General features: G+C 34.8%; 1 protein-coding gene across 4 annotated transcripts; it reads left to right on the top strand.

The window, feature by feature from the left end:
* The first annotated feature begins 654 nt into the window (after positions 1-654).
* On the top strand, positions 655-13818 carry UFM1 (ubiquitin-fold modifier 1). 4 transcript variants are annotated; one of them, XM_011942989.1, is made up of 6 exons: positions 655-804; positions 882-938; positions 5061-5112; positions 8914-8953; positions 10124-10156; positions 11550-13818. In XM_011942989.1, coding segments are annotated over exons 1-6 (252 nt in total). In that variant the 5' UTR covers positions 655-802; the 3' UTR covers positions 11618-13818. The 4 variants fall into 4 exon arrangements, with proteins under 4 accessions (XP_011798379.1, XP_011798377.1, XP_011798380.1 ...); XM_011942987.1 differs by having other exon boundaries at positions 5055-5112; XM_011942990.1 differs by having other exon boundaries at positions 5055-5112; positions 10876-13818.
* The last annotated feature ends 325 nt before the right edge of the window (positions 13819-14143 follow it).

The raw sequence follows: 14143 nt of genomic DNA, 5'->3' as shown, positions 1-14143 counted from the left end.
AGTGATTAGCAACTAACGCACTGGTTTAATTCTATTAGACCACATAACAAATTACTGAAATTTCCTGTTCATAAATCACATTGCTCAAACGTAGAAACCTCATTTTTTCTCACCAACCCCAGCGGGAGTCTTGGCATGGAGAATTCGCTCTTGATAGCTCTCTTACTTATTGAAATTAAATAGTTATAAATCAGTATCGGAAAGTAAAGCGTGAAGGAGAAACTATGAGAAATGTAAAGGCTATAACAGGACTGGTTTGCTGGAAAGACGGAGGAAAACTAATGATAAAGCAATGTTACAATTCCTGCTTCTGGAGCACCAATTAAGCTTTTCTGCGCTCAGGTTGCCTTAGCAACTTTGGAGCGCGTCCGCCCCAGCCCCCCTCCAGCCTCGCCGCAAGTCCCTCTCCCTCTTCATCCGACTACCCCAAACCCTTACTTCCGCCCCAACCTGCCAGCTGGGACCTAGGGTCCTACACTCTATGCCCACGCTTATCCTGCCTGACTAAAATTATGGTATCAAATTACCAAAGTTAGAAAGATGTTTTATAAATATAATCCATACTTTTTTCTCAGATATATAAACGCAAAAGCACAAGACATTTGTAATTTATAAGCGCTACCTAGCATGAGCTCTTAGGGCCAATTTTCAGGCAGTGCGTTGGATAGCAACAACTTCGGAGGTCCCCAGCTTGCAGAGGGAGACGTGGAAGTGAGTGGAGCCGGGCGGTCCCGAGCACACTAGAGGAAGTCGTGCTACCCCGGGGAGTTAGCGTCTGTTCTAGATTCATCCCGGCACCACCATGTAAGTGTTTGCTTACCGACTGCCTTAATCCCTGGTCCCGCTGCGCGACCCTGACTCTCTCCCGCTCCTTTCCTTAGGTCGAAGGTTTCCTTTAAGATCACGCTGACGTCGGACCCACGGCTGCCGTACAAAGTGTGAGTAGCTCGGCCGAGATGGGCCTTTTGGGGCCGGACAAGACGGGGCTGGGTTGAGGGTGATCCGAGCCTTTCCAACAACTACCCCATGCAGTCTTCATCTCTTCAGTTTCTCTACCTTACTGGCTCGCGCCCTTCCGGGAGTCTCTCCCACCGGAGCCTGCGGGGAGAGGTCCGTACTTGTTTGCTAAGTAGCAGCTTGGCAGGTTGGCCCCAGCACGAGAGATGTGGGTGTGTTTCTGATTAGTGACCTCCCCTCGGAATTCATTTGGTGGGCAGGTGGAGCGAGAGGACAGGTGGACCAGGTTCTGGTAATTTGCTGGGATTCTTAAACAGCCCCCATCTGCTGGATATTAGAAAAACGTTTCACCGCTTTAGCCAGCTGTTTGAGAAAGTTAAGGAAGATATTCCATCCTGATAGTCAAGACTTTGAAATTACTGGAACATTTGTTATTCCGCGGCTTCTGAGTTTTGTTGTATATGAGTAACTCAGCAGTCGGGCATCACACAGTAATGAGACTCGGCTCACACCTTTCCTGTGTTGGGATTTAATAGAGTATTTAGTAGGAATGGGAAATGCAGAAGAGGAGAATAGTTTATCCATGTGGGGCCTTTACTTATCCTTCGCAGTTGAATGATAGATTTTAAGTAAACACTCTTGAGGTTATTGCAGTTGGAAGTAGCATAAAATGCAGCAAAGAACAGGATTACAATAGGATTTTTTGCATAATTAATTAGTACCATGGCCTACCTAGCTGTTCACTTATTTACCAATCCATGATCCATACAACCTCTCAGCCTTTTAATCCCTTGGTCTTTTCATCTCCAAAATATCCTTTTTACGCTTTATCTCAGGTGTTCATGGTTGCAGCCTAGAACTGAAGAGTCCAATAATTGCTCCATCTCTAAGATGTCGTTTACAGGCACTCTTATGGATAAATACATTCTCTCCTACCTGATTCACTGTAATTTCTCTTCTACAACGTTTCATTTAATCCATCAATCACAGTGGTTTTTAATCTATAGGTATCCCCACTTCTATTCCTTACCTTATTCCTTATATAGTTAAGAGTCCATTGGTCCATCTTTAAATCATTCTCATGCAAACGCCCTCAACTCTGGTGGCCCTGTCTCTCCTCCCAGCATATTTTGGTTAGTGAAACACCAGCTCTGAAACCAGCTATTTGTATTATCTGTACATAACTGACTGCCCCTGGGGAAAATAACAGACTGGAGGGTTTTACGTTAAGTTCATGACTACAATTAATAGTACCTAGTACTTTACTACATTCTTCAAGTTTGCTCATTTTCCTGCTTATTCTCGGAAAGGATTGTTTAAAAATTTCAAACTTTCCGCAGCTGCTCTCTCCCTTGCTCTCATGCCATCAAAGGGAAATTCTATCATCTTTCCACCAATATAAACCTACCACTGCATTGATATATCCGTTAATTTCCCATCCTTTTAGAATGGAAAAAATGACTTCACTCCTATGAAAAACCACTTGAGCTCTGGTTCCCATCTCTTTCAGTCTTGTCAAGGTTAAAGTAGATGGAGTCCAGTGCCCCCTCTCTCCTCATTATTGCTTTTTTCCTCTATACTGGATTATTCTCATCCATATGCAAATGTACTCTAGAAATAGAGAGTGAGAAGGAAGGAAGAAGAGGATAGAGTAGGACAGTAACATTAAGAGCCTGGAACATTGTACCGGTTCAGTTAATGTGTGGTGACTGAATGAATTTAGTAGGTACAACTGTTGTTTAGTATGTATGTGTGTGCGTAGTTGTGTGTGTATGTATGTAAGCATGTGTGTGTGTAAAATTCACATAACGTGTCAATGTGTGTACAAGGATATCTGTGCTGTATTTTCAAAGTAAATGGTAACTAGTACTTGACAAGCTTGCCCTTTTAATCTTTCCTTCCTTTACACTTGTTCTTTTCTGTGCTTAGAATGCCATCTCATGACCACAACATATTTTATAATAATAAAAATCTCACCTCTTTGAAAATTTTTTTTTTTGAGAGAAAGTCTCGCTCTGTTGCTCCAGGTTGGAGTGCAGTGGCGCGATCTTGGTTCACTGCAACATCCACATTCCGGGTTCTTCTCCTTCCTCAGCCTCCCGAGTAGCTGGGACCACAGGCGCATACCACCCGGCTCATTTTTTGCGTTTTTAGTAGAGACGGGGTGTCACCGTCTTATCCAGGATGGTTTCCATCTCCTGACCTTGTGATCCTCCCACCTCGGCCTCCCAAAGTGCTGGGATTACAGGCGTGAGCCACCACTTCTGGCCGACGATTCTTCTAATTGTCCACAGAGTTAATCTGGCCCTTTCGTTACCTGTGGACTTAGTCTTTATAATGATTCTTACCAATTAATGTTATTATTTTGTTTATATGAGATATTTATTTTTAAAAAAGATGCCAGTAATGTACTTTAAAAATTCTCATTAATGTAAATTTATTCAAAACACTGGGATAATTTAAGTACCTATTTTATGAAATGACTGGCAAATACAACTTTAGATAAGATCTGTGCAGTCACTGTAACTCTCATTTACCCTAACTTTCTGCCAATTAGAATTTGCATTAAAAGATGTTTTCATTTTTTATTTTTATTGGCTTGTCTGTGGATACTCACCAACTTAATATACAGATAGAAACTTATTTTAATGAGCATCAATATGACATTTAGGTATATTTTAAGGACATTTCCAAGTCTCCAATTTAAAAGTTAATTGAACTCCGAGGGTTTGGAAGTTCTCCGATTGATGCAGAGTTTTAGGAAAATGAATCTCAGCTTCTTAACTACATATATACTGCAAAAATACTTTGTAACATATGTTGCCTAGTTTGTAAACTATGACATTGCCAATTCATTAGTTCTTAAACAAATGGCTATCCTTTACATGTTTTTATTTTTTTGCACAAAAAACATTCGTAAAGAAAGGGTTAAAATGATACTCATTTTCATCCTTTAATAGTATTTTGGAGTTGTGGAATGAGGGCAGCCAAGAAATCTATTCACATTTCTATTACTGAAAACTGGTACCATATGCTGTTCCTGATATAACAATTCTTGTAGTCAGAGATCTGTAGACTGAGTGAGGAGCCTGGGCATATTACATGAGAATAATGGTAGCTGGTATTAAGACACTTAAGAATCATACAATAATATGGTGGTGACAAATAGAGACGGTTTCAGTAAGAAATGTTAGCTTGTCAGTCTCCTCTGCTTTGAAAGATTGTTTTCTGTTTTCACTCATTGTAATTTATGTTACCTTAGAAATCTTATTTTTTAAAAGAAATTTTAAAAACCTCTTACTGTGTCTTTAAGTGTTTTCTTAAGGTATAAAGTAAATTTCTGTTTTGAATTTTTTTGTTGGAAAATTAATACAGATTGACCCTGGGACTAAGTCATTAAGAAAAAAAAAATCTATTTATTCATGATCTTTAAAATACTTGCCATTTTACGAGTCAGTTAACAAAATCACTCATCACTCTCCAAAATGTTATTTCACATTTTTACTTAGCCCATTTTAAATGATGGTGGGAAAAATCACTTCATGATTGGCATTTTGCCGTAATAAACTTCATGCATTTTCATTAATTTGGTCTACTAATTTTGAACATGATTATTAAGAGTGTACAGAAGGTTCATCGAAAGCTTTATGATCCAGTGATGCTTCCCAAGTAGCTTTCTACTTATAATGAAAATTATAACATTAATGGGTCAAGGGCATAGGTATTTAGATGGGAGGTAAAGTGGACTGAAGACCAAGGAGAGCTTCACCTTTTTGAAATCCATCTCTAGAAACAAACAGCAGTTCATATGCTAGACTTATGTGTATCAAAGTGTTAGAAATATGTAAATCTACACCTGCAGAGGTTAGTTCTCAAGTGGAGCTCGGGCACCTTGCCAGCACTAAGGCTAGTTGCTGTTTGGGTTGTGATTATTATTGTTTTGAGTTAAAGAATGTAGTATGCAATCAAAATCACTAACTTTGAAACTGCAAAGTCAGCTTTGTCCAGATTGGCTACAGTAGCGGAAATAAGGAACAAAGGGGCTTTTTTAGAAAATGCTGACTTTAAAAGAAACTGTTTTAAAATTCTTCTTGCAGACTCAGTGTTCCTGAAAGTACACCTTTCACAGCAGTCTTAAAGTTTGCAGCAGAAGAAGTAAGTACAGAAGTTGGAACAGCCTTTATGGAATGCGATTTGGCAGTGTGCTTCAAACGTCTTTAAGATTTGCATGCAGTTTGACCCATCATTTCCATGTGGCTTCATTACTAGGTTTATGTTATCAAAAAGTTGTAAGTAGGATGATGGTTAAGACTTGCTTTCGGATGTAAGAAGCATGAGTTAAACAAATTGACATATCTGATTAATGCAACCATTGAAAATTGTAAGAATTTATGAGACTTTTTATGAAAATTAAAAAGGTACTGATTTTTAAATGTTTTTTTAAAATGCAACATTATATCACATTATATTCTATATACTGATATTTTACTAGTCTTGATTCCAAAATTACAATTTCATAAAATCTTTATCATAGTTTTCAGATTTTCTATATGAGCATATGAACTGTCAGTAAAATTTGTTGTTTTGAAAAGTTTCTAGTTTTTTAAAACGTGTTTGAGTTTTCTGTTTAATAAGAAATAATTTTTTTCATCCAAAATTATTAGAAATATCTATAATGCAACTTTTTGGGCATGACACTTGGAAAAGTAGCTTAATCTGGTAGAAATGGCACCCAAATGTGAATTGGGAGACTTAGGGTTCCTGTTATAGGTGTGTCATTAGTTAGCTGTATGACATGATGCAAATCCCTCTTTTTTATTCTGCAAAATGGAAGTAGTTAATACCTGTCCTTCCTCTCTGATCAAGTGATTTTGAGTAAAAACATTATTTACTGAAATTTGTCTGTTGAGTTAAAAGTGCTAAATAGGTATGTTGTAACCCAAATCAAAACGTTTTGGTTCAGAATCTTTTGAAAAGTTTATAGTCACAGAAAAATAATTTTCTTAACTACATTAATAAAAAAATAGCTTACCACAGAATCCTGCCCTGTACTTAACTGATTTATGAGAAGTCAGCCAATCCAATCAGTGCTCAAAGCTCCTTGTATTGTCAGGAATCACTAACATCATTTGTCACTCATTCAGAATTAAACTGCCAACTAGTAGCATTTGTTTTGTGTCAGTGTTGATATATTCTTCATGCAGAAAGAATAAGTAAAATGAGATGTGACACAAATCTGAATATAGCATTGTCATTATTGTTTACTGCACAGATTACTTGCAAGAAATATTCCTAGTCTGGTGCATAACAGAATCCACAAATTCCAGATTTAAGAAGTAGATCTATACAAGCTCTAATTAATATTTATTATATTTTGTAGTTACTTTGTTGTGTGTCCTTTATAATGCAAAGGCATTTTTGTGAACCTCGTTTTCTAATAAAAGTAGAAGAAAATCTTCTTCATACAGTAGTGAATAACTAAGAAACACCACACAACCATATATATTGATTAAGGTAGTTTATAAGTAAAGCTTACAGTAGAGTAAGCTATAGAAAAGAAAATATTAAGAAAATCATAAGAGAAAGTATATGTACTATTCATGAAGTGGAAGTGGATCACTATTATGAATCATAGGTGTTACATATTTAGAAAGGATATGACTTTCAGATTGTTGTAAGAGGAACTTTCATGAGATGGCATTGTAGAATCATTCAGTGAGAAAAAAGTTGACTCAAGAAGGCAAGAGTCTGGATTTAAATCCCTGGTAAAATTGCCTTAGTAGTGATAATAAAATTTCCCAGCACATGACTGGGGTACGTAATGAATTGTTGAAACCTGCAAAGAGCCCTAAATTATAAGAATTATGGGATATCTGAGGAGGAAAATAAATGAAAACAGAAGACCACAAAAGAATACTTTGCATTCAGTAGAAAACCTGTCAGTACAGTAGGACAGAAAGGAATAGATTCTGCATTTTACATCACTAGTGATGCTTCCTCATAGTTTAACCATTTCTTCCACATTCTGCCTAAAGGAAAAACTGTGTCAGCAATTGATTTTGGTTTTTAAAATCATAGGTTGCTGCTAAATAGATGTGACTAAGAAAATACATAGCTTATATAAAATGGGCATGATGTAAAAGACTAAATCAGTAGGATAACTAAAAGCTTTGTAGGACTCTAGCTTTAGAAATCTGAGAGGCCTATAGTAAATTTGAGCGTTGGATCAAATTCTTATTGAGATTACAGCCTGTGCAAAATATTTGTGATGCACTTTTAAGTTTACTTAAGTACACTTTGAAATTCTTTAAGAATGTTTAAATCTTTAAAAGGACACGAGTGTACCACATTGAGGTTAAAATGTGTTTATTAATTTGTACATAATACTAAAATAATTGTTCTCAGGCATGTTTAAGGCCTTATTTTAAAAGTTAATTCTTCAATTTCTAATTTAAAATAAGCTTTTAGTTTTTCTCAACTGTGTGTATGTAATGATTATAAATGCCTAGAGTAGTGTCTCCCAGACAACTAGAACCACACACAAAGTAGTACCACCAAAAAAAAAACAAGGGTCGGGGGGGATCATGAAGAACAGGAAGTATTGGTCAAAAAATATGAGAAACAGTTCATTTCTGTTAGGAGTATATTAAAGTCTTCTGAGAAGACCACTAGTTAAACGTGTTTTCCAAACTTGATCACAAGACTGTAATATCTGTAAAGTTAGTCCATAGCACAGACATGCTTAATAAGTATTTGTTGGATAAATGCATAAACTATGAAGACATAAACACACTTTCACAACTGCTGGTCTCTTTAAGAGATGGAATCTACCTTTTAGCTACCAATAAATTCCATACCACATGTCATTGATTTTAGAAGCACATCTTTTTAAACATCTCTGAAGTAGATCAGGGGAGGCTTGCTATCACTGTTGGCCAAATGGCATTCTCATAATTGTCTAGGTAATGTCGTCTACACTTAATTATTATTTCCTAATGACATAATTGGACTATTGCAATCCTTGAGCTTTAAATCAGCAAATCATTAAAGAATGTAAGGAATACAAGCCTTGGTTGTTACCTGAAAATGTTATGTAGGCACCTGCCATTAAACACAGAGAGCATCTGTTCAGATCTTGCAATTTCTATGCAGAAATTTTAGGAATAATCTCATCAGTTTATTTTGCATATGCTTTTTGCTAGTCAAGATAATTATAAATGACAAAAGTGGTGGATAAGTCCTAAAGAGTAAACATTGATCTGGGCATAAATTGACAGTGGTTTTTCATTTTTGTAATGCAAAAAATAAGGTATACTTTTATAATTAATGGTGTCCTAAATACAATCGAAAGCATTGTTTATAGTATAGGGGTTTTTTTACAGATAAAGCATATGATATAGTCCAGTTGACCCTTGAATAACATGGGAGTTAGGGGTTCCAACCCTGTGTGCAGTTGAAAATCTGCATAAAACTGTTTTATTGATCAAAAGCTTTACTAATAGCCTACTGTTGACTGGAAGCCTTACTGATAACACAAACAGGCGATTAATATGTATTTTGTTATGCATATTTTATACTGTATTCTTATAAGAAAGTTAAAGAAAAGAAAATATTAAGAAAACCATAAGAGAAAGTATATTTACTATTCATTAAGTGGAAGTGGACCATGGGAAAGGTCTTAATCCTTGTCTCATGTCGAATATACCGAGGAGAAGGAAGAGGAAGCGTTGGTCTTGCTGTCTTAGGAGTAGTGGAGGCAGAAGAAAATCTGCATATGTCATTCAAGGGTCAGCTGTACTTTCCTTGATGGTTTTACTTATTCTAAAAGATTAATCCCACTTTAGAATTATAGAATTGGTATTTGTACCCCATTCTTGCTAATTATCTTGCTAGTTTTGTGTCTGTGTGTGTATGTATATATATATATATATATGTATTTTTTTTCCTTCTGTTTAGTTTAAAGTTCCTGCTGCAACAAGTGCAATTATTACCAATGGTAAGAATTCATTGTAAAATTATGTATTACCTCAAATTTATAGAAATGATGTAAAAAGAACCAAATTAATTAAAATGAAATGCAGAAAGCCCCAAGTATATGTGTGTCAACATAAATGATATACTTAATGGTAAACACTAAGTCAGGGTTATGGTTCATAATTAGCTCCTTTCATTTCTTTGTGCTTCTGGTATAGTATAGCACTTTATAATATCTTTTGTCCTTACCAGTTCATGCCAGATTATAACTGAAAATAACTATTTAGCAAGTTTTTTTTTTTTTTTTTTAATTAAGTGAAGTTGTTTGGCAAATGCTTTAGAATATAGAAAGTTAAGCAGGAATGTACCTTTGCTATACCTTTCCTGATAGAAAATTGTGTCTTGTAGGCTTGCAATAATGAGAATTTTATTGTTTTAGCTATATAATTAAAAATCTTAATATCTTGGAACACTGATAGTCGATGATGGTGCAATTAGTCTTGTGAGAAAATAGTGAAATAAGATGAGGAGTAAAGATTGCAGGGAGGGCTTAACTGTGTTTCAAGTATACAGTGTAGTATTGATGAGTGCTGATGAGTTGCCCAAGTGCAGTTTGGATAGACTAACAGGAGATGGGTTTAATGTGCATGATGTAACTTAGATAAGATAGAATTTCTCACTCTCAAACATTCTGCATTCTGTCACATTGAAGTGTTTCTCTGTTGGAAAAAAGCTGGCTTACTACCTGGAAAGTTTTAGGTCATAACTTAGTAACACGTGTTGAACTAAATGACTTCGCGAGCTCTCCCAGCCTTAAGATATTATGACCCAGAGCAATATGAAGATGATTCATGGCATACCTAAGGTGCTTTTTAGTTTTTTGGAAGAAATGACAAACATTATTTGTAATTCGATGTGGCAAAACAAATTAATAACCTGTATTCCATACAACTTACCAAGATCATTGCATTGACAGATGGTTTTGACTAACCCAGCAATGTGTATGAATGCAGAATAATAGATTTTAACAGATAATTTACCTGAAAGATTGTCACTCGTGTTCTTAGATTTAAATTATTTGACTTCTGTCTATATACACAGCAGCACTATTTTGGCAAATCTCTTTTCTTGCTAGTATTAAACCATTTTAGCTTTAGAAATAATGTATGTGATTTTACAACTTATTTTCTAGATGGAATAGGAATAAATCCTGCACAGACTGCTGGTGAGTATCTATTTGAAAACTCATAGAGCAGTGGGTGAGGTTATATATGTCAATTGACACTGAATATTTAAGCAATTCTAATTATACTCGACAGTATTTTAACATAATGGAGCTGTTTTTTTAGGGATTATATACCAGTCTTTACCTGTGTGTCTGAGTAATAAGTTGTTTCATTGTGTATATCGATTGTAGATATTTTTGGCTACAAGTAACAGAAAACCTAATAGTGGGCTTAAGCATTAAGAGTATTTATTACATATAACAAAAAGTCTGTAGATAAGATTGTTTTCTCATTGGAGTAAGGATTTTTTGACCTACCTCTTAAGGTAGTTGTCAGATAGTGAATGTAAAGTGCTTAATAGCTTGGATTATTTATAGAAAGTATTCATTAAGTGCTATTATTATTTTTAATATAGTCATTTACATTTCAGAGGGCTGAGTCTACACTCATAGATTTTCAGACTGTTGAATTTATACAGGTGATATATTGGTGTCCTAACCAGGAGGCAGGGTAAAAGTAGTCTCATACTTTATAAAAAAGTAGTCTAAAACTTTAAAAAAAAAAGTTTTATATTATTTAAATGTAGTCTCTTAGCCTTGTAATCTAAAGTTTTAAAATTAGGCATGCTTTAATGTAACCTCATTCTAGAGCAGTAGTTATTTTTAAATTATATTCTAAAGTATTTCTTTATTGTAACAAAATTATGTTGTTTTCATAGGCCTTGCGGTTGAAATTCAGCCATAGAGAAAATGAAGAGTGATTTAAAATTGCAAATTTTTGTTACTTCAGTAGTTTTTAATATATAATTTTATTTAAAAGGTTTATTGAAAATTGTGAGGTACTTTATTGTATGGATGCCTTTAATCTGAGTAGAGAAAGGTTTCTTTTTTTCTTGTTCGAGAAACTTTTGGTATTTTACAGTAGTTTGAATTACTGCTAACTCTAACATACTGCTTGTTATATTATCTTTAAAAATTGAATGTGCATATCATTGATATGAAGAAAATCTCAGCAGGCAATTGACCCCAAATATGTCAGGGTTTCTAAATTTTTGTCACTTGTAGTAATTTACATTTTTTTTCCTGTCCTTAGATATATTATTATATATTGAAGGAAGTATTCATGATTAAATTATTCACATTGTTACTTGCTGAAAGTATTTGTCAGCATTTTCATGTCTGGCATTATTTTAAATTTTAAGCATGTGTGGGATTGTGAAGATACGAGAATAGGAGCAAGAATTAAAAAGCATGGCATTGGGGTCTCATGATGCTTGAGCTTTTGTACCTGTTTTACTGTTTACTAAATTATTTATTATATTTAATAATTGTCAAAATATTAAGATAACTAGATTTTTAGATACCTAACTTTATATTTTGTTTGTTTGTATAGGAAATGTTTTTCTAAAACATGGTTCAGAACTGCGGATTATTCCTAGAGATCGTGTTGGAAGTTGTTAATATCTGCTACTTGGAACATACGAACCTTTCAGAATAAATACTGGTATTTTTTGTTGTTGTAAAATTGAAATCAGGCATTTAACATATTATGAAAACACCAAGAGTCAATGAATAATGAAAGGGGACTCATCTGTCCCTTTTTGTTGTCCACACTCTTCCTATGAAGAGGGAATGCTTATGAATGAAGGCTACTACGGTCACAGAAGATCATGGTCTTTGATGCTACCTCACAACACAAACAGGTAGTTCATTGGGGGCAAATGAATTAGCCAACTGTTAACTGGAAGCTTTTGATAATTATTTTTTCAGAACAATTTGGAACATTAAAATTTACTGAATCGTATATATTCGTCTGAGTTAAAAATTTAAAAAGAATTATGGACCCTGGATGGCAATTTGCTTGATAGCATCTGATTTGCAGACACATAATTTGATTTTTAATTAAATATATAGGTTATGATGAAGTGAATAGACATATCAGTGAACAGTAAACTATATTAAAATTTTATCATTTCCTTTTTTTAAGATTCCAACCTCAGTTATATAAATTTCAGTTTAATATCAACCAAAAAATTAAAGTTTTAATATAACCCTTATGTGTGTAAATTGATGTCCCATACCAGCTTTTAATGGTGGACTTACAGAATCCAGTACTTTTAATGGTGGGAATTTACAATACAGTAGAAGCATCCTTTGCTGAGTTATACATTCCTTTATCAATCTCTTTTGATACAACATTTAAAACAAGCAGCTTCAAGAAACCATTGGTGTTTTGAGGATAATATGTCTAAATAGCATTCAGGAAGAGAGTATTATTACACAGATCTGAAGATCAAGAAACAGCTCAAGGAAATGCAGATCGGAAGTGCTGATGAGTTATGTTTATTGAAAACTCAACTTTTAAGGAAGTGCTAAGATCAGTCACTCATGTGAATAAGAAGCCAGGAAAGGAAAGATGGGAAAGCCCAGATCACCAGACTTCTGTTAAGGAGGAAAGCAATAAAGGAAAACAGTGAAAGGGAACAGAAAGGGGTAGCAAAGTGTTACAGAAAAGCCAACTGGATAGACAAAACTGCAGAAGGTGTATGTTGGGGAGAACTGAAAGGGAAAACAAAATACTTGAGATAGTCTTAAGCAGAAGAAGGCAATTAGAGAAAACAAAGTATCTACTGGACTTGTCAACATACAGACTTCAAGATATCCCTTATGAGAATCCAAAGAATGATGTGTAAGGAAAGATTTTATTTGCCCTTCCAGAAGAAATCAGTATGGATGAAATCAAAGCTCATAATGATTCAGAATCAGTGCTTGACCTTCTGTATTCTGAATGGTGTGAACTCTGGAAGCAGGGATTGTGTCTGTCTGGCTCTTTTTAGAGCTGGAAATGTAGTGGCTTTCATTAAATACTTGCTGTAAAGTCCTTGTAAGACCAATTATTACCTTAGCATGTTTCAGTATCTTGTCTGTCATAGGCCCTAAGTTCATTAGGGGGAAAAAAAAAAAGAAAATTCAACAGAATCTGTATTTGAAGTGTGCCATTGGTACTTATTTATGAAATTACCAGATATTCATAAATGTGACAGATGAACAGCAGGATTATGAATTATCAAAGGAAAAATATTTGCTGAGCTGAAAAAATCTGATGTTTGAGGAAGTTTTTATTTTTTTTTATTTATTTTCTTTTTGAGGTGGACTCTCTGTCGCCAGGCTTCTCTTGCCTCAGCCTCCCGAGTAGCTGGAACTACAGGCATGCGCCACCACACCCAGCTAAGTTTTGTATTTTTAGCAGAGACAAGGAGGAAGTTTTTATTTTTATAAACAAAATCTGATGTTCAGAGGCCCCGTTTTTTACAATGAATGTTGAGTCTCAGTTAAGCAGGAATTTGTGAACACCCATTTCCTGACTTTTTGCTTTAATTTAGATTTTTCTCCACTCTGTTTCTAGCACAAAAATTTGCCTGCTATGTTCCAAAAATAAATTTATATTGTCCTGTGCCATAAAGTGATATGTTTAATATTTTTATTCTTTGGTTTTGAACATTGTAAGTTCCTAAAAACACTTTATTAACTAGACATTTTGTTATTAAATAAATGTGATCTGTCCTTTCTTTGTGCAGAATGATTTGAAGTATTGTATTTAGTTTACATGCATTATTGGTTCATTATTAGTATCTAATGGAAATACATATTGTTCTATTGTACATGATATTGTCTATTATTATTAGAGCTCCTAATCAGCACACCTGTGGAGTCAGTCTATAATACATGTAGTAAAGAAAAGAAGGGCAAAGATGATTAATGGCCATAAGTCACAGAAATTAGTTTATAGTCATCTGCCACAGACACAGTAGTGATGTTTCATCTAACAACAGACCACATATATGACCTGGTCGCATATTACTGTATTTTTACTATGCCTTATCTATGTTTAGGTACACAAGTACTTACCATCATTTTACAGTTGTTTACAGTATTAGGTACAGTGACATGCTCTACAGGTTTGTAGTCTAGGAGCAATAGGCCATA

Source organism: Colobus angolensis, unplaced genomic scaffold (assembly GCF_000951035.1).
Source record: "Colobus angolensis palliatus isolate OR3802 unplaced genomic scaffold, Cang.pa_1.0 Scaffold214, whole genome shotgun sequence".
NCBI classification, from domain to species: domain Eukaryota; kingdom Metazoa; phylum Chordata; class Mammalia; order Primates; family Cercopithecidae; genus Colobus; species Colobus angolensis.
The sequence above is the reverse complement of the archived record's forward strand: the minus strand, read 5'-3'. Positions and strand labels throughout refer to the sequence as shown.